The 21740-nt window shown below is 51.6% G+C and overlaps 9 protein-coding genes across 9 annotated transcripts; 7 read left to right on the top strand and 2 right to left on the bottom strand.

Annotated features, from left to right (window-relative positions):
* Positions 1-264: 264 nt before the first annotated feature.
* On the bottom strand, positions 265-1311 carry M436DRAFT_51614 (intermembrane space import and assembly protein 40; the record flags this gene model as incomplete). The annotated part of the gene is made up of 3 exons (XM_013570089.1): positions 265-598; positions 652-1066; positions 1119-1311. The coding sequence occupies 3 exons, from the start codon at positions 1309-1311 to the stop codon at positions 265-267; spliced, it is 942 nt and encodes a 313-aa protein (XP_013425543.1).
* A 237-nt stretch (positions 1312-1548) lies between these two features.
* Positions 1549-2396, top strand: M436DRAFT_51022 (thiamine pyrophosphokinase; the record flags this gene model as incomplete). Its single annotated transcript, XM_013569992.1, has 2 exons — positions 1549-1788; positions 1845-2396. 2 exons carry the CDS (start codon positions 1549-1551, stop codon positions 2394-2396), a joined length of 792 nt encoding a protein of 263 aa, XP_013425446.1.
* Positions 2397-3151: 755 nt separating this feature from the next.
* On the top strand, positions 3152-6083 carry M436DRAFT_51113 (ARM repeat-containing protein; the record flags this gene model as incomplete). Its single annotated transcript, XM_013570008.1, has 3 exons — positions 3152-3253; positions 3309-5927; positions 5982-6083. The coding sequence occupies 3 exons, from the start codon at positions 3152-3154 to the stop codon at positions 6081-6083; spliced, it is 2823 nt and encodes a 940-aa protein (XP_013425462.1).
* A 1213-nt stretch (positions 6084-7296) lies between these two features.
* On the top strand, positions 7297-8889 carry M436DRAFT_83729 (SPRY-domain-containing protein; the record flags this gene model as incomplete). Its single annotated transcript, XM_013570247.1, has 3 exons — positions 7297-7699; positions 7755-8060; positions 8111-8889. The coding sequence occupies 3 exons, from the start codon at positions 7297-7299 to the stop codon at positions 8887-8889; spliced, it is 1488 nt and encodes a 495-aa protein (XP_013425701.1).
* A 470-nt stretch (positions 8890-9359) lies between these two features.
* M436DRAFT_83728 (uncharacterized protein) lies at positions 9360-9981 on the top strand (the record flags this gene model as incomplete). Its single annotated transcript, XM_013570246.1, has 2 exons — positions 9360-9566; positions 9643-9981. The coding sequence occupies 2 exons, from the start codon at positions 9360-9362 to the stop codon at positions 9979-9981; spliced, it is 546 nt and encodes a 181-aa protein (XP_013425700.1).
* Positions 9982-10566: 585 nt separating this feature from the next.
* M436DRAFT_74512 (Cullin-domain-containing protein) lies at positions 10567-12968 on the top strand (the record flags this gene model as incomplete). Its single annotated transcript, XM_013570245.1, has 3 exons — positions 10567-10765; positions 10824-12724; positions 12780-12968. 3 exons carry the CDS (start codon positions 10567-10569, stop codon positions 12966-12968), a joined length of 2289 nt encoding a protein of 762 aa, XP_013425699.1.
* Positions 12969-13443: 475 nt separating this feature from the next.
* On the top strand, positions 13444-17407 carry M436DRAFT_65575 (nonsense-mediated mRNA decay factor; the record flags this gene model as incomplete). Its single annotated transcript, XM_013570144.1, has 3 exons — positions 13444-13462; positions 13519-16551; positions 16740-17407. 3 exons carry the CDS (start codon positions 13444-13446, stop codon positions 17405-17407), a joined length of 3720 nt encoding a protein of 1239 aa, XP_013425598.1.
* Positions 17408-18633: 1226 nt separating this feature from the next.
* Positions 18634-19083, bottom strand: M436DRAFT_74510 (uncharacterized protein; the record flags this gene model as incomplete). The annotated part of the gene is made up of 1 exon (XM_013570244.1): positions 18634-19083. The coding sequence occupies one exon, from the start codon at positions 19081-19083 to the stop codon at positions 18634-18636; it is 450 nt and encodes a 149-aa protein (XP_013425698.1).
* Positions 19084-20464: 1381 nt separating this feature from the next.
* M436DRAFT_51188 (uncharacterized protein) lies at positions 20465-21392 on the top strand (the record flags this gene model as incomplete). Its single annotated transcript, XM_013570018.1, has 2 exons — positions 20465-20651; positions 20707-21392. 2 exons carry the CDS (start codon positions 20465-20467, stop codon positions 21390-21392), a joined length of 873 nt encoding a protein of 290 aa, XP_013425472.1.
* Between the last annotated feature and the right edge of the window lie 348 nt (positions 21393-21740).

Here is a 21740-nt window from a genome sequence, read left to right as displayed (position 1 = left end):
TCCCACGACACTGGTGATGGACTTGTTACTGCAGAGGCTTGAGCTTGCTTGGCACGTTACGTCAATGCTCGTCGTCGCCCATGCGTTTGCTGCTTGGACTTTGACTCAATCAATACAACGTTGGATATTAGCAGAATATTCATAGCCGTCTATTACATTCTAAAAGTGGTGATAAATTCGCTTTTTCAGGCTTCTAAGTGTGCCTTGGTTCGTAGGGTTACAGGGCCAGATGCGTAATGTACAGTATATGCGTGCCGAACCGGCCTATTTGTCGCCCTTGCTTTGCTGTCCGGTTGCATCGTGTGCGGCCTTGGGCACGAGGCTGTCAGACTCGCTCATGATACCATGGTCGCGGTTGACTTGCTCGGTTGCAGCGTTGGAACGCTCTCTCTTTCCTTGGATAGCCTTCTGACTATCGGGTCCGCTGTCGGCAACCTTCTCAGCTTCAGGGTTGGCCTTGGGCTGCTTGGGTTGTTGAGACTGCTCAGGCTGACCAGCTCGGCTACCACCGTCTTGCTCTCTTGCCTCAGCCTCGACATCATCCTCGAGCTCTGCACCGTAGACGTCGGGGTGCTCGCGGAAGCAGTTCTGCATGTCCCTACGCAATCATGTTAGCCCCACTTCATACACTCCTCCCAATTGTCGACCTACTTGAACTTTTCGATGCAGTCCATACCCTTGGGCTCCTCCTTGGAGAAGACAAAGCAGCTGAAAGCCTCTCTGAACTGCTCGCCACAAGGTCCGTGAGCCATACCGCCGAGGCATGGACAGTCCCAATTGATCTCGCCCGTTTCCTCGTTGAAAGCACCCTGTTGACCGGCCTCCTCTTCCAGATCCTGCGGCGATCCGGCGGGAGCACCGTCTTCAGGCTCTGGTACGGGAGCGTTCGTGGTAGCCTCGCGGACCTTGTGTACGGCGTCGGTTGCGGTGGCAGCAACCTTTCGTGCGTCGTTCTCTGCGTCGGCCTTGACTTGGGCCTGAAGAGCGTGACGTTTCGCCGTCACTGCATCGAGGGTGGGAAGAGTCTCGGACTCAATCTGTGTCTCCGGTGGCGCATGTCTGACATCTGGACGGTGTTAGTTCCAGTAATGGCGCCATTCCGCACAAGATGTGCTTACAAGATTGCTCCTCGGCGAAGACATTGCTCGTGTTGTAGTAGTAGACCAAAGCACCAGCCAATGTCCATCTCACAGCCGAGTTCTTCCAGCTTCGTGACTTTGCGTGTGGAGGTGCGGTGCTGAGAAATCTCCGCGATGGAGCGCTGCTGCGCGAGGCCTGCACGGCGGCGCGTCTGACTATCGGGCGAAACATTGCGAGTGTATTGAATCCAGGAAAGGCCGTAGACAAAGGGAAGGGAAGCAGCGGAGCGTGATGGCTATCGCAACGAAGATGATGGAAGCATTACCAACCAAAAGTCCGGGTCGTGCGCCACATTGTGGCTGGTGCATAGTGCTCTAGCCACACGCGAGAGCAACTTATCGTCTGCTTGTCATCGCACAGTCGTACGTAAGTCGTGCGACCTTTGGATAATCCTTCTCGGACAGCAACATGGCTAACAAGCATGCCGACGTGTACCCTGCTGACTTCATCAAATCTGGCAACGAGTTGACGCATCTTGGCGAAGGACAATCCAAGCCTGCTCTGATTATATTGAACCAGCCCATAGCAGACACAAGGATACTAAGTCGTTTGTGGAGTCATACCAGCTATCGACTTTGCGCGGATGGTGGTGCCAATCAACTTTACGACCTTTTCAACCACAACGATCCGTCCCAGCTCGATCAATACGTAAGCCGACTCGCATCTTCTTCCAGTGCCATCTGATCCGTGATGAATGTGCCCAGCTACCCAATATTATCCATGGTGATCTCGATTCTCTCCGGAGAGATGTCAAAGACTACTACAAGGGATGCAACGTAGACGTCACAGAAGATCCGGACCAGTACAGCACAGATTTTGGCAAGGCCATAAAACAAGTGCTGAGAGAGCAACCCTGGCAGAGAAACTTTCTTGTCCTGGGCACCATTGCAGGACGTCTTGACCAGGGCATTGGCCTGTTATCAGAGATGCATCGGGAGCAACATTCGGAACAGCATCCAAATATTCGGTTTTGGTTGTTTTCCGAATCGAGCATCTCCTTCACTCTCGCACCTGGAACGACGACCATCCATACCCCACTGGCCGAGAAGGTTATCACACCAAACATCGGTGTCTTGCCTATATTCGGACCCGCGCATATATCAACGAATGGACTGGAGTGGGATGTCCAGGACTGGCACACGCAGATGGGTGGACAGGTTAGCACCAGCAACCACATTGTCGAGGACCAGGTCACCATTTCGACCGACGCGGAAGTACTCTTTACCGTAGAACGCCGGAAAAGCGTGGCAGGATAGGTAAATCTCTCTCGTGTACCATAGAATAGTACAATCAGTCATAAGAATGTGCAACATTTCTCAGACGAGGCACCATTCACCAAGAGAATTTATCTGGAGGTGCACTTCAGCTTAGAAGGTAGTCATGCAGGCTGTTTCACTGCTGTCCATTGAACCAGCACGAGCACAAGTGAGTGATGGTGCACACGTCGAAAGGCAAAGACGTTTGCCGGGGTTGAACAATTGTACCCATGTGAAATTGACCGCTGCTACGTGCTACACTTGAACACACATGATGGTTAGGTACCTATGATTCTGCACTGAATTGTGCTTGTCTCTTGAGTGCAGGCACGTCGTAGATTCTGAAATGGCGGGGCGAGCGAGCACTGACCGTGACGATTTTGATACGGCCAAGGACTGCTGCTGTCACATCCGCCAGGCAAAGCAGAACTTTTTGCAAACACGACAATAGACCGAGATATCAAGCAGAGATTGCCATTGTCGCAAGCCGCTTGAATAGCAGGTCGTCAAGCATTGTGCCGAAGCTGCTGTGCGCATCCCCTGGCTGCTTGCTTCCACATCCTCTCCACACGGGAACTTTGTCAGTTACACGACCGACTTTTTTTCCTCCTCCTTCTCCTCCTCTTACTCCTCAGGTATGCTCGAGGCTTCTACATGAATCTTGTTCGTTGTGCGTGCTGACCTGGTGCCTCTGAAGCGCTCCCTTCTCCGACTTCCTATTCTGGTAGTGTCATCAACGTCCACATCCCGACATCATGTCCTGGAGTCCGCAGCCTGAGCCTCTGGGCCAGCTGGCGCAGTTCCTCAAGGAGTCGCTGAACCCTCGCGACAAGACTGCGCAAAAGAATGCTGAGCTGGTGGGCTGCTACCCGCTCGCCGCGCCATCTACCAGAGCTGACCATAACCCTTCAGGCCCTCAAAAATGCCGGCGCCAATCCCGACATCAACAACTACCTCGCCTACCTGTGCATCAGTCCCGAAGCCCCCACCGCTATGTCCAACGATGACTACTTTGTCGCCAGGAGTGCCGCTGCAGTCATGCTCAAGAACAACGTAAAGACATCCTACAAGACCATGGCCGAGCTGAACAAGGACTATCTTCGTTCAACCATCCTCCAAGGCCTGCAGGATCAGGACAAGCGCATCAGAAGCTACGCCGGTAACGTCGTTACTGAAATGGTACGCCAGGGCGGCATCCTGGGATGGCCCCAGGTCCTTTCTGAATTGATCTCCTTGATCGAGAATCGCAATGGCGACATCGCATCGCACATTCAAGACGGTGCCATGGGCGCTCTGCTCAAAATCTGCGAGGACCACAAGAAGGCTCTCAACCGAGTATACGACGGACAACGCCCTCTGGATTTCTTGATCCCCAAGCTCATCGAGTTCACCACCAGCCCCACATCGCAAGTTCGCTCAAAAGCGCTGGGCACGCTGAACTTCTTCGTCGACGACCCAATGCCTCAAGCTATGCAGGATAATGTCGAAAAGTTCCTCGTCCAACTCTTCACACTGGCTCAGAATGATCAGGATGAGGAAGTCCGAAGATTCATCTGTCGCTCCTTCACCAAACTGGCCAGCAGCACCCCCGCACTGGTTATGCCGCATCTCAATGGCATCATCGACTACGTCCTGGTTCAGCAAAAGAGCGATCCCGAGTCTGATCTGGCCCTGGATGCTGCCGAGTTCTTCTTCGAAAACTGTGAGATTGAGGAGCTACAAGACGAATTCAACAGACATCTCGAGCAGATTGTACCCGTTCTTCTGGAGAGCATGATCTACAGCCAAGATGATCAAGCAAAGCTGGAAGCAGAAGCAGAAGAAGACGCCGAAAAGGAAGACAAGGAAGAGGACATCAAGCCCCAGTTCGCCAGCGCAAAGGAGAAGGGAATTGCTGTGAAGCCCGAAGATTTCGCAAACGGCAACGGTTACGCTTACGACGACGACGAACTCAGCGACGGTGAGCTGGAAGACGAGGACTACGGAGAGGATCCAGAAGAGATGTGGAACCTGAGAAAATGCTCTGCTGCCGCCCTGGATACATTTGCCACGCGTTTCCACGAGCGCGTCTTTGAGTTCACCTTGCCATATCTGAAGAACAACCTCAATCACGCAGAATGGCCCAACAGAGAAGCTGCTGTGCTTGCCCTGGGTGCTATCTCCGTTGGCTGCATGGAGACCGTTCAGCCAAGTCTTCCTGACCTGGTTCCTTTCTTGATCTCTCTTCTCACAGACTCGCAACCCGTCGTGAGACAAATCACCTGTTGGGCACTCGGCCGTTACTCGTCCTGGGCGTCTCACCTGGACGAAGCCGGCAAGCGCCAGTTCTTCGAGCCCATGATGGAGGGCATCTTGTTCCGTATGTTGGACAACAACAAGCGGGTACAGGAAGCTGCAGCTTCTGCGTTCGCCAACCTGGAAGACCAGGCGACCACCGAGATTACCCCCTACTGTGTTATCATCGCGCAGCAATTCGTGAGGTGCTTCGGCAAGTACAAAGACAAGAACATGTACATTCTGTATGACTGTGTTCAGACTCTGGCAGAGCATGTGGGTCCTGACATGGCTCAGCCAGCCATTGTTGATCTACTTATGCCTGCACTCATCCAACGATGGACCGCAGTTTCTGACAAGTCACGGGAGATGTTCCCTCTGTTAGAGTGCCTAGCATACATTGCCACTGCCCTCGGTGAGGCCTTCGCTCCTTACGCCAAACCCTTCTTTTCGCGTTGCATCAAGATCATCCAGGACAACCTGGAGGAAGGCAACCTCGCAGCTTCTCAAGCGTACATGGACACACCTGACAAGGATTTCCTAGTCACCAGCTTGGATCTTCTCAGTGCCATCATCCAGGCACTTGACGAGGCTAGAGCCAGTGAGCTCATCGCAACTGCCAACCCCAACTTCTTCGAACTGCTCGCATATTGCATGAGGGACAGTAACAACGATGTCAAGCAATCCGCATATGCTTTGCTCGGTGATTGCGCCATCTACGTCTTTGCTCAGATGCAGCCTTACTTGGATTCTATCATGCGTATTCTTAGCATGCAGCTCGATCTGGCCGAGGCTATCCGTGATACCGACCCGATGCTCAAGGAGACTGCATTCAGAGTGATCAACAACGCCTGCTGGTCTGTCGGAGAGATCGCAATGCGTCACCAAGCCGGCATGGACCCCTATGTCGAAGATTTGTTGCAGAAACTTGGTATGATCCTCTTCAGCCAGCAGGTTCCTGAATCTTTGAACCAGAACGCGGCAATCGCACTGGGCCGCATGGGTCTGGGTAACGACCAGAAAATCGCGCCCCATCTTGCCCAATTCGCTCCTGCCTTCCTGACTGTTATGCAAACTGTCGATTGGACCGACGAGAAGTTGGATGCATTCAGAGGTTTCGTTCAGATAGTACTGGACAACCCGCAGGCACTCGAGCAATGTTTGCTTGCTTTCTTCGCAGCAATCGCAAGTGTACCGGCCGACTCGCGCAAGGTGCCAGTATCACAAAATGAGAGACCATTTGAAGGATTCCACAAGGTACGTAAAGTATGGACCGCGACTGCAAGACTTTGACGCTAACAACTGGTCCAGGCTCTCCAGGCATACAAGAACATGATTCCCGACTTTGATGGCTTCATCAGCCACCTGCCCCAAGACCAGCAGTACGAGCTCAGACAAAACTACAGGCTGTAAATGAACAACGAAACTTCCGTATTTATACCTATAGCAACGCATGGATGACGGCGGCATGATACGAAACGCACACCGAAAAGTGGTATTTGGCTTATTTGATGATTTTGAGCGTACTTTAGCGTAGCGTAGCATCTGCACGGGCTAGCCGGCAGCCTCTTTTCTCTCTCTTTTTCTTTTTTGATCCTTCTTTCTGTCTTTCTTGCTCCTACTCATTCAACACAGCATGACTGACCAAATGGCGTTTTGTGGATCTTATCGTCGTCGTCTGAGGACTTTTTGGGAAGCGATGCTCTACGAGGGAGACGAATAATGCTTCAAAAGACAAGATTTGATTTCCCCTTTCCAGTTTTAGATAGTTATATAGGTAGGCCTTCTTTAGTCATACATTCTTCCTCTTCTCTTTTTAGATGATTTGTTCCATTTCATGAGATCATGGTTCAGCGAGAGCCCCAGCCGTTGCGATCATATCGGTTAGAGGATAGCCACCGTGGTTCCCCATGCAATGCGACAGGTATGCTACCAACCGGTCGAAACTGCACTGCAGTGGTTTGTCTTTACTTAGCTGAATGTGCTCAAACAAGCAAGACAGGCCTTGGAAGATGTCATGGTTCGTGGGCAGCTTTCCGATTACCACAATCTGCCGAAACCTACGACAGTTTTAAGCAATGTGCAAGCTGGAGGAAACGCACAATACGTCTTAGCATCGGAAGTGTCGGGAATGCGCATGCGGGAGAAGGCTTTGGAGTGTGCGTAGACACGATGTGCATGAACAGACACATAGAGCCCCTTGACTGTCTTAATCCGAGAAGTGTTATAAATCAGGGATGGGAAAGGGGAGAAGGTTCGGATTGTGGTTGCAGGCCAAACAAGGTCTAGATCAAGTCGTCGTAGGAGCGTGCCAAGCTGAACCGTCGACGACATTACACATGCCCTCCATGTTGCAGGTGAAACCAACTTCTTGATTCTAATTACCTCGAACCCCAGCTATCACACATCTCCAAGGCACACGGGACTTTTGTTTGCGATATTTGATCTTGGGCATAGCGGAATTATTGCTCTTGTATAGGCTTGACCTCCAACCGTCTCTTCCCCACTCGGACTTGTACCGCTCGCCGCCTCTCCGCTACGAGGCCTCCAAGAGTTCAACTCCTTGCACAGACTTTCAACCAGGCCCATCGCCACAGCGCGAGTGCGGCGATAGTCACCACACAACATGGCATCCCCCAATCCGTCTATTCCGCGAACAATGTCGACGTCATATCTCCAACCCGCCTCGACGCGTGCCATCATGGTCGACGGCAAGCCATGGACCGTCGGCTCCCACTACAGCACAATCTCCTGGAAATCAGAGAATGCACACGCGAATGGCATGGGGCTGAGTTCGACGGGCAAAGGCATCCTCATCGGCATGCTGTCGGCCTTTGGATCCGCCGCCTTTGTCGCCATCATTCTGGCATTCATCTACTTCTTCCGCTACACCAATCGCGGACGCATTTTCCTCGACAGTATCGGTAGACCTGGAGAATACGACGACGAGCAAGCTTTCTTGCGTGAAGAGGAGGATGCTTTGGAGGACATGGATGACCTGCAGCGTGCCGAGTACCTCCGCGCCAAGGGTGAACAACCGCATACCCACTCTCCTACAACCATCACTAACCTCCTTTCTTATAGCTTACGTCACGGCCAATCCTCCGGAGTCAGTACAAACCGACATTTCGCTTTCGCAATTCCTGGCAATTCAAGAGAAGGGTGTACAAGCTTGGGAGTTTGAGCCGGAACTAGAAATCGCAAACTGCTTTGTCGAGGGTCGTACCGAGATCGAGTTCTTCGATGCCGAGTGCAGCGTCCAGAGCAATCTGCCTGTGCCCAAACAGAACGAGGTCTACTACTGGGAAGCAAAAATCTTCGACAAGCCTGACAACACTCTGATAAGCATTGGCATGACCACAAAACCCTACCCGCTTTTCCGACTCCCTGGTATGCCGCGAATACTCTACCTACTCTGAATCCTTCGCTAATTCGCACAGGTATGCACAAGTACTCGGTAGCTTACACTTCCTCTGGCCAACGGAGATACAACCAGCCTTTCTCCGGCACCAACTATGCACCTTCATACGAGCAGGGAGATGTTGTCGGAGTCGGCTACAGACCTCGTACTGGAACCGTCTTCTTCACCCGCAACGGAAAAAAGCTGGAAGATATCGCTCATGGTCTCAAATCACAAAATCTCTTTCCGACCGTCGGCGCCAACGGCCCCTGCAACATCCAAGTCAATTTTGGCCAGATGGGCTTCGTCTTCATCGAGGCCAATGTTAAAAAGTGGGGTCTTGCTCCCATGACTGGCAGTCTTGCACCACCACCGCCATATGGTAGCGAACAAGGCAGCATCCTACTCGAAGGCGGTAGGGAAGGTGTTCGTGAGGGCCAAGCATATATTCATGGTCGCACACATAGCGCCTCCGTCCGCCTCGGGAGACCTGCAACCAGCCCCGGCCCTCGACGATCACCCACCGAAATTTCACTTGCTCAGCTTAGTCTCAACGAGTCACGGGAAGATATAGGTGAAGGTACGAGCTACACAGCAGCTGGTCACGTGTCTGAAGAAGACCCCCTCACCATGCCCTCGCACTCGGATGCTCCTCCGCCAGAGTACGAAAGCCCCGATGAGGAGAACCAGTTCTCGACACCGAGGCAGAGTCTGCATTCGGAGCGTTCGTATCTACTACCTCACGACCCACCCATTCCTTCTTATGAAGCTGCGGTTGGAGACGTACAAGCGAGCGAGTCTCGAAATGATGGCAACTAGATAGCCAAATACTCGTGACTTCTTCCCCTTCTTTGACATTCTTATATCTTTTGTGGAGTTTTAGCGATTTTTCTTTGGGTGGAATGGTGTCTTATATATGTATTCCCCCTCCTCTCTAACACAAAGGATAGGTGGTAGGGTAAAGAGGGCTTTTGGTCAATTGGGCGGGAACCAGTGTTGCAAAGGGAATATGGGGATAGGATTCAAGCGTTCTCATTTCATTGCAAGAAATCACAATTGATTATCCGACTTTTTTATGTTTCGTCTCTGTGCTTGCACCGCTTGTTTGAGCGCCACTCAAAGTGACAAGTTGAGCCTCACCCCACAAGATGATACCCTAACGATAACGAATAGTGACGTATGCTCAAATCGCCCAGCGGTTCACATTGGAACAGTGACAGCAAGCAAAGCAAAGCATCTGTATCAACTCTTCAATGAGACCAACGATCCAAAAGCTTGCAAAATCAGTCATGACCACATCAAGCATCCTCACCCCACTCAAAGATCTCAAAGTTGCCAAACATCACATCCCTGCACATGGCTTGACGCCAAACACATCCATCCAGAACAAACCTCTGCTACTGTATCGAAATGCATTCAAGGCAAAGACGAGTGCCAGCCAAATCGAAGAACACTTGAGTAAGGTGGGCGTGGTGGATCCCGCATGGAGATACACTGTAAGTCCCTCCCTCCCTCCTACACACTTACGTAGAAACAGAAACCACAGGCGTTCTGACCTAGCGTTGACTGCAGATGTACTCGACCTCCCACTTCCACAGCACCTCCCACGAAGTTCTCGCCATCTGCCACGGAGAAGCCAAACTATGTTTCGGCCATGAAGACAACCCGGACCGTGTAGAGGAAACGCTCAAGCAAGGTGATGTTGTTGTTGTGCCTGCAGGGGTTGCTCACAGGTTGTTGGAAGACATCAAAGGAGGCTTCGAGATGGTAGGATCGTATCCGAGAGGATTGAGCTGGGACATGTGTTATGGAAAAAAGGGAGAGGAAAGCAAGATTAAGGGGATTGAGAAGTTGGGATGGTTTGAGAAGGATCCGGTGTATGGTGAAGGGGGACCTGCGAGTGAGGTCTGAGTATCTGATACTTCCTTGATGCTTTAGTGCCGACTTGACGGTATGGTGGTATCTGGTGCAGTACGCAGCATCATTCGATTCGATTCGAACGAACATGCGTCCTTCGGGGAGTGTGGGTTACTGTGCCAGGTTGCTTGCGAAGAGCGACCGCCCCTTTTGGCCTACTGAAATCCACTACACAGGTCAAGATGGAAGGAGACGTTCATTAAATCTTTCACTTGTAAGTTGTCACACCGGTTGGAAGTGAAACGCGCTTCCTGGCTCATCAGGCAGCCACGGCGTTTCCTCCAGGTCTCGGCTACATCCGAGGCAGCAGCAATCGCTCGGTGTCGCTATGACATACGGCCCTGGACATCGGCCTGGCAATTCCGCGTTCACTTCGACCCCTCCATCACCTACCACCTTACGACAATCACTTCAGGCTTGGTATCGTGAGCCCGTCACCTGGGTCTTGAATATCAACACATCCATCCTTCCTCGTCGCCACTTTCCCTCAACACAGTCTCATTTCAAGACGCGCATCTTCACAATCGCCCGCGTGCTCAAACCCGCCATACCGCAATCATGGCAAAGAATGCCACTGCTATGCCCGTTCTGCCAGGCAAGGACGACATCCAGGGAACATGGGACTTCCTTGCCATAGGTGTCGAGAAGATCATGAACCACCTGCGTGATGGCATCGATCTCAAGACATACATGAGTCTGTACACGGCCATCCACAACTTTTGCACAGCTCAGAAGGCCGTCGGCCAATCCACAAACCTCAACGCCACGCATCGTGGAGGTCAGTCCAAACACCACCCTAGCTGCCTATACGATCCAGCAAGCTAACTCAGACACAGCACACCTACTTGGAGAAGATCTTTACAAACGCCTAAATGACTACCTCAAAACTCACCTGGCTAGTGTCCATGCAGAGATGGTCAAGCACTCAGACGAAGCTCTCCTGACCTTCTACATTAAGGAGTGGAACAGGTACACCACCGCCGGCACCTACAACAACCATCTCTTCCGTTACCTCAACAGACATTGGGTTAAGCGCGAGATCGATGAGGGCAAAAAGGACATCTACGACATATACACCTTGCACTTGGTCAGATGGAAGGAAGACATGTTCGGCACCACCCAGAACGCCGTCATGGACGCCGTCTTGCACCTGGTCGAGAAGCAGCGCAACGGCGAGACCATCGAGCAAAGCCAGATCAAAAGCGTCGTTGATTCGTTCGTCTCGTTGGGCATTGACGAGCAGGACAGCACAAAGTCGACCCTCGATGTGTATCGCATCTACTTCGAGAAGCCCTACCTTGACGCCACCGAGAAGTACTACGCCCAAGAGTCCCGCCAGTTCCTCGCCGAGAACACCGTTGTCGAATACATGAAGAAGGCTGAACAACGTCTTGAGGAAGAGAAAGAGCGCGTCCCTCTATATCTGCTCAACGAGATCATGACTCCCTTGATGAAGACCTGCGAGAAGGCCCTGATTACCGATCACTGTGCCATTCTGCGCGACGAGTTCCAGGTTCTGCTCGACAATGACAGAGTCGAAGACATGACTCGCATGTACAAGCTACTGGCCCGCATTCCGGACGGTCTGGATCCTTTGCGTAGCAAGTTTGAGGCTCACGTCCTCAGGGCTGGTAACACTGCTGTCGACAAGGTCGCCTCTGCTACAGAAAGCTCTGTCGACCCCAAGACTTACGTGGATGCTCTGCTTGAAGTTCACACCAAGTACTCAGATCTCGTGCAGACTGCTTTCAACGGCGAGTCCGAGTTTGTGCGTAGTCTCGACAATGCTTGCCGCAACTATGTCAACCGCAACGCCATCTGTAAGAACGGCTCGACTCGTTCCCCTGAGCTTCTGTCCAAGCACGCCGATACTTTGTTGAAGAAATCGACCAAAAGCACCGAGGAAGACGACATGGAGCAACAACTCAACCAGGTCATGACCGTCTTCAAGTACATCGAGGACAAGGATGTCTTCAACAAGTTCTACTCGAAGACCCTGGCCAAGCGTCTGGTCCAAGGCACATCTGCTTCCGGTGACGCTGAGACCAGCATGATCTCCAAGTTGAAAGATGCAAGTGGTTTCGAGTACACCAACAAGCTCCAACGTATGTTTCAGGACATGCAGACCTCCAAGGATCTCAACACATCATACGACGAATGGTGCAAAGAGAACCTCGAGGAGACTGACCGTAAGGCTATCATCGACTCCTACTACAACGTACTCGGTACCGGTTTCTGGCCACTGCAACCATCAAGCACACCCTTCACACCTCCACAGGACATTGCACGCACGTATGAGCGCTTCCAAAGTTACTACTTGAGCAAACACGGTGGCCGTAAGCTCACTTGGCTTTGGCATCTTTGCAAGGGCGAGATCAGAGCCAACTACGTTAGGATGAACAAGGTTCCATACACCTTCCAGGTATCGACATATCAGATGGCAATCTTGCTACTCTTCAACGACAGCGAGACAGTGTCCTATGACGAGATTGCCGAAGCCACCAAACTCAATAAGGACACTCTCGATCCCTCGGTGGCCATCATGCTCAAGGCAAGAGTGCTTACAGCCAAGCCCGAAGGTGCTGGCCAAGCAAGTGGCACTACCTACACTCTCAACCACGGCTTCAAGAACAAAAAGCTGAAGGTCAATCTCAACATCGCCATCAAGTCGGAGCAGAAGCAGGAAGTCGAAGAGACGCACAAGACTATCGAGGAGGACAGAAAGATGCTCATGCAGGTAAGTTGTTATAGTGTATTCTCTGTTCTATGCAGTATGCTAACAAAATCGACAGTCTGCTATTGTCCGCATCATGAAGTCTCGCAAGACGATGAAGCACACACAACTGGTCGCCGAGGTCATCTCGCAGATCAAGAACAGATTCGTGCCCAAGGTCCCCGATATCAAGAAATGTATCGACATCCTCCTGGAGAAGGAGTACCTCGAGCGCTTGGAAGGTGATGAGCTTGGCTACCTGGCTTAGTCTCAGGACCGAGAGGGATGTGAAACAAAGGGAGCAGGCGTTATTGGGGAAAAGGAGGTATCCTCTGGTAGAATTACGAGCATGGCGTTCTGGATGGCATGGCTTTTCTATCGTTGCCATGCGACTATCAGTATCATGAAGCTTTCACAGTCGTAGAAATGCAATTGCATCTGTATCCATCATTGCCTACAGCTACCCTCTATCAAAATTAAAGGATGCATGTGCTCCGTGGTTACTGTCCTCACTCAATGTGACTCAGGGTGGGGACAGGGGACAGTCTCGGATATAAGCTTCGCGTATCGCCGATGTATCGGAGGAAAGCGCCAACACGCCGGTCCGGCATCATCGCCAAAGCAATTCGCGATCTCATTGACCAGCAAACACTCATGAGCAGTAGCCAGATGCTGGAACTTCGCTACATCACCACCTCAATTCTGACAGTCATCGCGCCTCATCGCTGAAGAAAGGCGACGCGATGGAAAGACAGAGGAAGCGTACGCCGGAGACCAAGCTCGACAGGAAAGTATACATGGCTGATAATGAATTGCAGGCGAGCTGCGCGACCTCAACCAGCGGGCATGGGCTGGTGAAGCAAACGTCCTCCCCGTACAGGGCTCGCTCGACTCGTCCATGAAGAAGAACACGGCCTTCATCAAGCGTCTTCGAACCGCCATCAACGCCGCCGGCCAGTCCGTCTTTCTGCAGGAAATCTGCACCCTCTCGCTGCACAAATACCTCTCCGAGATCATCTCCGCCTGCTTCGAAGGCCTCACCAAAGTAAAGACTCCCGGAGAAATCGCTGCTGGTGTCGAGATCGTCTCGGCTCTCCACCAACGCTTTGGTCCTGATGAGTTTACCAAGATGCTTGGCTGGTTTGTCGGCCGTGGTCTGGCTACACCTGATAGAGCTCAGTTGAAGGCCTTGGCCCAAGACGTACGGGAAAGAGAAGAGAAGGAGCGAATCTCGAGGCAGCGCATTCTTCTGCGTGTGGCTACCGAACTGTGGCTGGTCGGTGTCTTGCGTAGTCTGGAAGACATTGCTCGCCCGGAAGAAGCCAACAAGCTGAAAGAGTCGGGAAAGCCTGTGGATGCTGTGCCCAAGACCAAACCTACCCGATCCGATTCTGCAGATCCGGAACCTTTCCCTCTGGAAGTGCTCAAGGATATGCTGGGCTATGACCGCGAGCATGTGAATCTACCGCTGGTTGTCATCTTTGTCAAGAGTTTCGCTTGGGACATTCTGGCGTCCAAGCCCACACAGGACGGCCGCAAAACTGTTGCTGAGGATGGCTCAACCACTACCAACGGTGCCGCAGACGAAATGGACAGTGACCCGAACAGTACCCAGGACCCTCCACTGTGCGCTCCCGACTTGCAACAGCGCTTCAAGAACATTCTCAACCGCTACTTCCAGGACGTCAAGGCACATATTCTGCGCGACCAGAAGCATATTAGTGCCCAAGGCCGCCGCAACGCTGAAGCATACGTCAAATCCGGAGAAGTCTTCGAAGACCGCCAAAACAATTTCGAGAAACAGACAAAGTCTCATGAAAAGCTGGTCTCGAACGCTCAGGTCCTGGCGGATGCACTTGGTGCCGAAATGCCAGATCTGTCCGAGAAGGAATCTGACAATGCTGGCGGAGATGGTGGTATCGGCTTGGTCAAGACTGGCGAATATCTACGCGGCCAAGGCGACGGTGCCGGGATCTGGGAAGACGAAGAAGAGAGACGCTTTTACGAGAACTTGATCGATCTCAAAGACAGAGTTCCTGGCATCTTACTCGAGGATGGCAAGAAAAAGAAACCTGAGGGTGATGATCAGGTTGGCAAGAGAAATGACGAGGCATTAGAAGTCAAGGACAAAATCGAGCCTGCAGAGTCCAAGGCAGCAGAGGGCGATGACCAGTCGACCGCGATTGCCAACAAGACCGTTGGTGCACACGTTGACGCTCTGCTTGCCCAACTCGTCGACTTGACCAACAAAGACCAAGTCGATCAATTCGCCATCGACTTCTGCTTCTTAAACTCCAAGGCATCCCGAAACCGCTTGGTCAGAGCTATCCAGGACATCCCCAAAGGCAGAACCGATCTATTACCTCTTTACTCACGCCTTGTCGCTACTCTTGGAAAGCACTTGATCGATGTTCCGCAGGCATTGATCGCTTATCTCGATGAAGAATTCAGAAGTCTGCAACGCCGCAAGTCAAAAGATTTTCTCGGACAAGTCCGTATGATTAACATCAGATACATTGCCGAGCTTACCAAGTTTGGCGTTGTCCCTGAGCATGTCATCTTCCATTGTCTGAAGGTCAGCCTGGACGACTTTTCACGCATGAACATCGAGATCATTTCAAATCTTCTCGAGAACTGCGGTCGCTACCTTCTTCGCAATCCAGACACTTCGCCCAGAATGGCTTCTTTCCTCGAGACACTGCAGCGCAAGAAGGGTGCTCAGCATCTTGGACAGCAAGAGCGCATGCTTATCGAGAACGCCATGTACTATGTCAACCCACCTGAGCGTGCAGCCATTCAACAGAAGGAGCGCACGCCTCTAGAGCTGTACGTTCGTAAGCTTATCTACCTGGATCTGTCCAAACGATCCCTCGAGAAGGTCATCAAGCAGATTCGAAAGCTGCATTGGGAGGAGCCAGAGGTTCCGGAGCTCCTTCGCAAGATTTTCACAAAGCCTGGCAAGATCAAGTACAGTAACATTCATCTCTTGGCTGTCATCCTTGGAGCACTGCATCGTTATCATCAGAGCTTCACTGTCTCTGTACTGGACGACATACTCGAGCAAATTACCGTCGGACTTGAGACCAACGACTTCAAACAAAATCAGAAGCGCATCGCCGAAGTCAAGTATCTTGGTGAGCTGTATGTCTACCGCCTGGTCGATTCTGCACTCATCTTCGACACACTCTACCACATTGTAAACTGCGGTCATCCGGGCGGATTTGCTCGTCCAGGCTCATACAATGTTCTTGATTTGCCAGATGACTATTTCCGCATCAGACTCGTGGCTAGCCTCCTCGAAACCTGCGGCATGTACTTTGACAAGGGTGCAGTGAAGAAGAAGCTCGACTTTTTCTTGTCCTTCTTCCAGTACTATATTCATACCAAGGAGCCGATGCCTATGGATGTCGAGTTTGTGGTCCAGGACATGTTTGCTCTGCTCAGATCACAGTGGAAGATTGCTGCTACCTTTGAAGAAGCACAGCAAGTCTTTAGCGATGCTGTTAAACACAACTACCAAACGACTGGGGCCAACAAGCAGCAAGAAGAACAAGAGGAAGAGGACGAGGAAGACAACCGCGGTATTGACGATGTCAACAACGATGACGGCGACGACGACAAGTCATCTGGAGACGAAGCCGCAGAGCCTAGTGACGATGAGGGCGCTGGCGAGACTCCCGAGGAAGGTACCGAAGACGAGGAAGAGCACATCGTCGTGACACGTCCTGAAGACCAGCGTGATCCTGAGGCAGACGCCGAGTTCGATCGAGAGCTGGCCAAGATGATGGCAGACAGTGTTGAGTCTCGCAAGTTCGATCGCAAGCCTGTCTTCGACGTTCCCTTGCCAATGCGTAAGACCGCTACTGCTACTAACAGTGAACCAAGCCAGCCAATCGAACCTCCTTCGAATACGATGAAGTTCGCACTGCTCAGCAGAAGAGGAAACAAACCACAGGCAAGATTACTTACTCAGCCCTTTACGACCGCAAGATGGCTATTTGCTAACCTACACAGACTCGCTCTATCGACTTGCCTTCAGACTCCAACTTTGCGGTCGCTATGCGTAGTCAACAAGAGCAAGCTCGCGCAGAGCAGCAGCGCATCAAGAACCTCGTGCTCAATTACGACCTTCGCGACGACGACTCCAACGATGGTGAATCATCCTTCCACTACATTATGCAGCCCAACTCCAATCGTACGGTTCTCGTCGGCAAAGGCGCCTTGAACCGATCACTACAACCTAGGGATTCCAACAATCCAGTGGTTGCAAACGCACCCAATACACATGAATCAAGCAGCCATGGCAATGTCAACACTGTCCATGGTCTAAGTCTTCGTACACCTCATCCCCGTCCATCTGCAATCACATCCTCTTACGCCTGCACACGCAACAATGAAAACACAAAGCCTAGATCTGGCATATCTACCACACCTGCTAACTTTTCCTCTTCTGTTCCCGCAGCTGCTCTAGATGCACAGTCGCCCTACAACCAACCTCGTCTCGATAAATCCGGAACTTCACGTAATGTCACCAGAAGCAGAAAGTTGCAGCTCAGTGATGTAGACTGGTATGCCAAACCCTCCTCCCAGCCTCATGCATTGCAGAAAGAAAAACCAAAGACCGAATTGAGCTTGGATTCATATATTGTCGCGAGCAAGAAGCAGAGGAAGCCTTCTACAGGCTCTGATGCCCTTGGCAATTCTTGAACAAGCGAGATGGAGAGATCGATGGCTTGAGCAAAAAAACAGAGCAGATGCATGCATAAAGAAACGACAAGAGACTGATGTAAGGCCCCCCGTCGGGCAATCGCAGGACTTGAAATATGGTATCGATATGAAATGAACATCGATAACCATCGACACACGACACGAAGCTCCTCATAGCTGTTTGCCTCGCTAACGAGTCACCGACATCGAGACCATACTATCGCCTAACAACAGAGCAGTTGCTCAAGTTCTTCGGATACAGCGGTAAGGATTTTACTTCAAGTCTGCAGGCCTTTCCTCGATGACCTCGGCTACCCCTCGAAACAGCCTGACCTCACGACCGATGGGAAGGCAGGAGTTTGACAGGGACTCGCTTTTGTGGCTGCTGGGCGAGAAAGAATTTTGCGGCAAAAGATGCGATGAGACGAGACGTTTTGACTGTGGATGAGAAGTGAGAGAGCAAGCCATCTTCTGCGTTTCGTGACTCGCTCTCTTGATCTTTTGATTGCTTGAAGCTTCTGGCTTTGAAGACGTCTTGCAGAAGAAGAGCGGAACATGCGAGTCTCGGTAGATATCTTGTTTCTTGATCAAACGCTCACTCTTCTTGTTTGCATCGACTTCGCCTGTTGTGACGATGTCATGAGATCTTCATTTAACAACCACTTGCTGTGATCATAGGCGTCTCGCGTCTCTCCTCTTCTCTGACAGATACAGGTTATAATATGCGTCAGGATATCCATGGTCACATCCATCACGAAAAGCACTCCAGTGAACCGGAAACGTTGCAAAACGATCAGCACGATCAGCAGGGGAACAAAGACTTGAGATTAAGGTTTGTGGATAAGCAGCGCAGGTCGGTACAGATAAAGGATTAACGCCCGTTGTGCTTCCCGGACCTAATAGTGAAAACGCCCTTCGCATCCCAGGTTTTTGTCGTCGTCGTCGTCATCAACATCGTCAGCAACGTTCCCATAAAGACATAAAGCATGAACTCCATAAGCCCATGAACGTCGTCAGCCATACGAGCTCCCATCGCCCAGATCGTCAACAAGAGCTTCTTCCATCGAGCCTTTTCGTTTTGCATGACGGCCATGCATCTTCGTCGCTTTCTTCAACATTGACTGGCCAAGCTGGAGCACTGAATGAACGAATTGTAGCGTTGATGAAGCATCTGCCCATGTGTGCAGAAAATAAGATGCAGGAGCTTCCGCTGGACGATCTTGAAGCTACTTCTTGGAGGCGGAAGAGGTGTAGCCGGGACCTCTGGGGTCGTTGTTGAAGATGTGCTCCATGGCGGCTCTCTTCTGGTCGCTCAGCTTGAAGCTGGGCTGTCTGCCAGGGTGAAGGGCGGGACCGACTTCGGGGCCATTGGGGTCACTGCGGATGGCATCGTTGATGGCGTCAATGTGCTCTTGCTTGCCAGTGGCAGCAGCACGGTCTCTGAGAGCCTGCTCGTAGTTGTTGGTAAGACGACGCTGGACGTGAGGCTGGTGGTGCTCGCGGGTCTCTTGCTCGACGTCGGCATGAGAGTGAGGAGGATGGAACTGAGGAGAGTGGTACTCGGGACCCATGTCAGGAGAGGTCGGGGAACCAGCAGAGGCAGGGCTACTGCCGCCAGCTGAGGTGCCGGAACGCTCGTTGATCAGATCCTGGTCAGAAGCAGTGTGGGAAGCCATTTTTGGATGATTGGTGGTGGTGACGATGATGGGATGATCAAAAGAGTGCGCCACGATCAATAGAGATACTCTACGTGATGCGGGGTGATGTTTGCAGATGTGCGAATGATAACTTGTGATGAGAGATGACCTTCTGCAGGTATGGTGATGTCGAGTTGGTCTCGAAAAGTGAGGTAAACGAACAAGAGATTGTTTATGCCGAGCCCTGCGTTCGTCTTTCGTCGGGGAAGGACCCCTCGACGAATCGACACATGGCACCTACCTTGTATCTTGTTATCCAACTTCCTCGTGAAATCCATCTTCGCGATGGTGAGGTACAACTGGAAGGTACCTCTTGACCACAGCAGCTTCCTGCAGATCATCAAGACATTTCCCCGCATCGCACACCCAGACTGCCGATCGAGCACCGGCTGTCTTGAATAGCAAGCCCGTGCAATATCGTTGTCTCGCCCTAGGACCAACTGTTTTACATCTGCCGGGTTGTAAAGGTGTTCAGCCCAGTAAGACAACCACATGGCGAGTTATGAACACCGTAGAAGCCTCTGACGGCAGTGTCAGGCTTCTCTTCAATTGACTAGAAGTTCAATAGAGACAACGTTTGAGATAATGGGATTTAGAGGCCGTCCAATAGCGTAGTCAGCCACAAAGAAAATCAGACTTTCGGCAGCCTCGGGCCTTGTTGAACCTTGAGCCCTGACTCTCGAAACATACAACCCAACTTGGCGCAAGACGCATATGATACGATCAACAAGAAAATTGCGACACGAGAGCGCCTGTGCAACTCTTTGGCTACCCTTGTGCAGCATCACTTCTGGAAACAGACCCTTTTGCAATTCGCCAAGAGACGCATGAGCCTCTCGGCGACGTCTCGTCCCGTCTCCGTACTGCGCCTTCTTGATATACGCAATCTCTCGAGTTAAGCCGAGCCCTTACGAACACGGTGGGTGCAGGACATCGAAAGTCGGTGAGCCCGGGCATGAACCGGGCTCTCTGCCGTTTCGTTCCAAAAGACGTATGCTTCTCCCTTTGGCATCATTGAGCACTTTGAAACGGCCTCACAATTGCCGTTGAGAAGTGTTCTCATCCTAACACACGCCACTATCCCCACACCACAGGCCTGCGTGTCTCGCACCTTGCCTGTGTTAGTCTTCGAACCTCTAGTCCGGCACTCCGCTTCGAAGGAAAAAGAAAGGTTCCCCGTGCCTTCTCTGGTAAATAATATCTCGCCGTTTCTCATCTTTCTCTCCCTCACGTTACCTCATTCCCAACTCAGACGACCTTCTCTATCCTGGTCCCGGCTCACCACATATACATATCGCTATCGACCCACCTAGAAGAGCATGCTCATTTGGACTCTCAACGCATTTCCCATTCATACAAAATGTCGGCTCTGTCTTCTCCAGCTCTGAGCTTCTGCGACTCTCTCTCCTCGCCGGATCTGGATGCCTACCTGGACAGTCTTTCACCTCTATCTCAACTACCCTCGCCCACGATGAAAGAAGCTTGGTGGAGAGAAGAAACCCTTCACGGCAGATATGACTCGTCGATGTCCGACATCTCATCCTCATGTAAGTCTTCCAAAGAACAATTACTGACAGGCACGTGAGCTGACAAAAATTCCAGTCACCATTGCTGCAGACATTTTATGCAACATTACTGCATGCGAAAGTTGCAACTCCATCAAACCATTACGGTCAATGATCGCGCAGTTTTTAAACAGTTCTCGAGTGCCCATGGAAACCGTTGCTCTGGCTTACAATATCTTATCTCAACCAACCGTTGCAGCTATGCACTGCTGGCACAGCAACCCGGTTGCATTCGCTTCCGGTCACATGCAGTCAAAGATTCAGCAAATGCATGGACCAGAATCGGATGCTTCTTGTCAACGAGCTTTGGTGATCCTGTCGGCGCTGAGCGTTGCAGTATCCTTTACAGAGGATCAGCCCAGAAACCTATTCCACTGGTCAAGATCGGTCGCCGGAGGTATTTTCAGCACTGAGCAGATCAGCACGATGAACCGTATCGTTCTTGCCAAGCTAGAATGGTCGATCCATCCTCTCGCTGCACCGGTGGCTATTGAGGCAGCTCTCACGGCTCTATCAGGTTCAGGAGTTATGGCGCACAGCAAGCAGCCATCGTTGACGCCGTTCATCGTTGACGAGGATGAAAGCCTCAGGTTGGTCTTTGGCCCAAAAACAACTGTTCAACATGGGCTCGTCACACCGGAGCCATCACCCGACTGTATGCACGGCGATGATGATTTGATCCTCCAATACCTCCCTTCGACTCCAGCGCAGCAGTCGATCTAAAGGCTGCAGTGAGACAAAGCGGGCTTCGTCGGACTGTCGATTATGACCCTGGAGGTTGAAATGGACACACTGCATGTAGGATCGGGTGTTTAATTGAGGAACGAAAGCGACTATGGATATTAGGGTTACGGCGTATGATGGGCACGGGCAAAAAGGCAGGCTGGATGATTTGTTTTCACGATGATACCCACATGATGTTTACACGTGGCGACAGTGCCCAGAAAGCAGACAGAGAATTAGCTAGTAATGCTAACATCAACATGAGCTATGGCGTGTCAATTAGTGATTACGATGCATGTGCAAGATTCGGAGCGACTGTGAACCGAGAGGGCAGGTTTTTATCCAAGG

This window comes from Aureobasidium namibiae (genome assembly GCF_000721765.1).
Source record: "Aureobasidium namibiae CBS 147.97 unplaced genomic scaffold scaffold_13, whole genome shotgun sequence".
Taxonomy (NCBI): Eukaryota; Fungi; Ascomycota; class Dothideomycetes; order Dothideales; family Saccotheciaceae; genus Aureobasidium; species Aureobasidium namibiae.
Note: the sequence above shows the minus strand (reverse complement) of the source record. Positions and strands in the feature narration are given on the sequence as shown.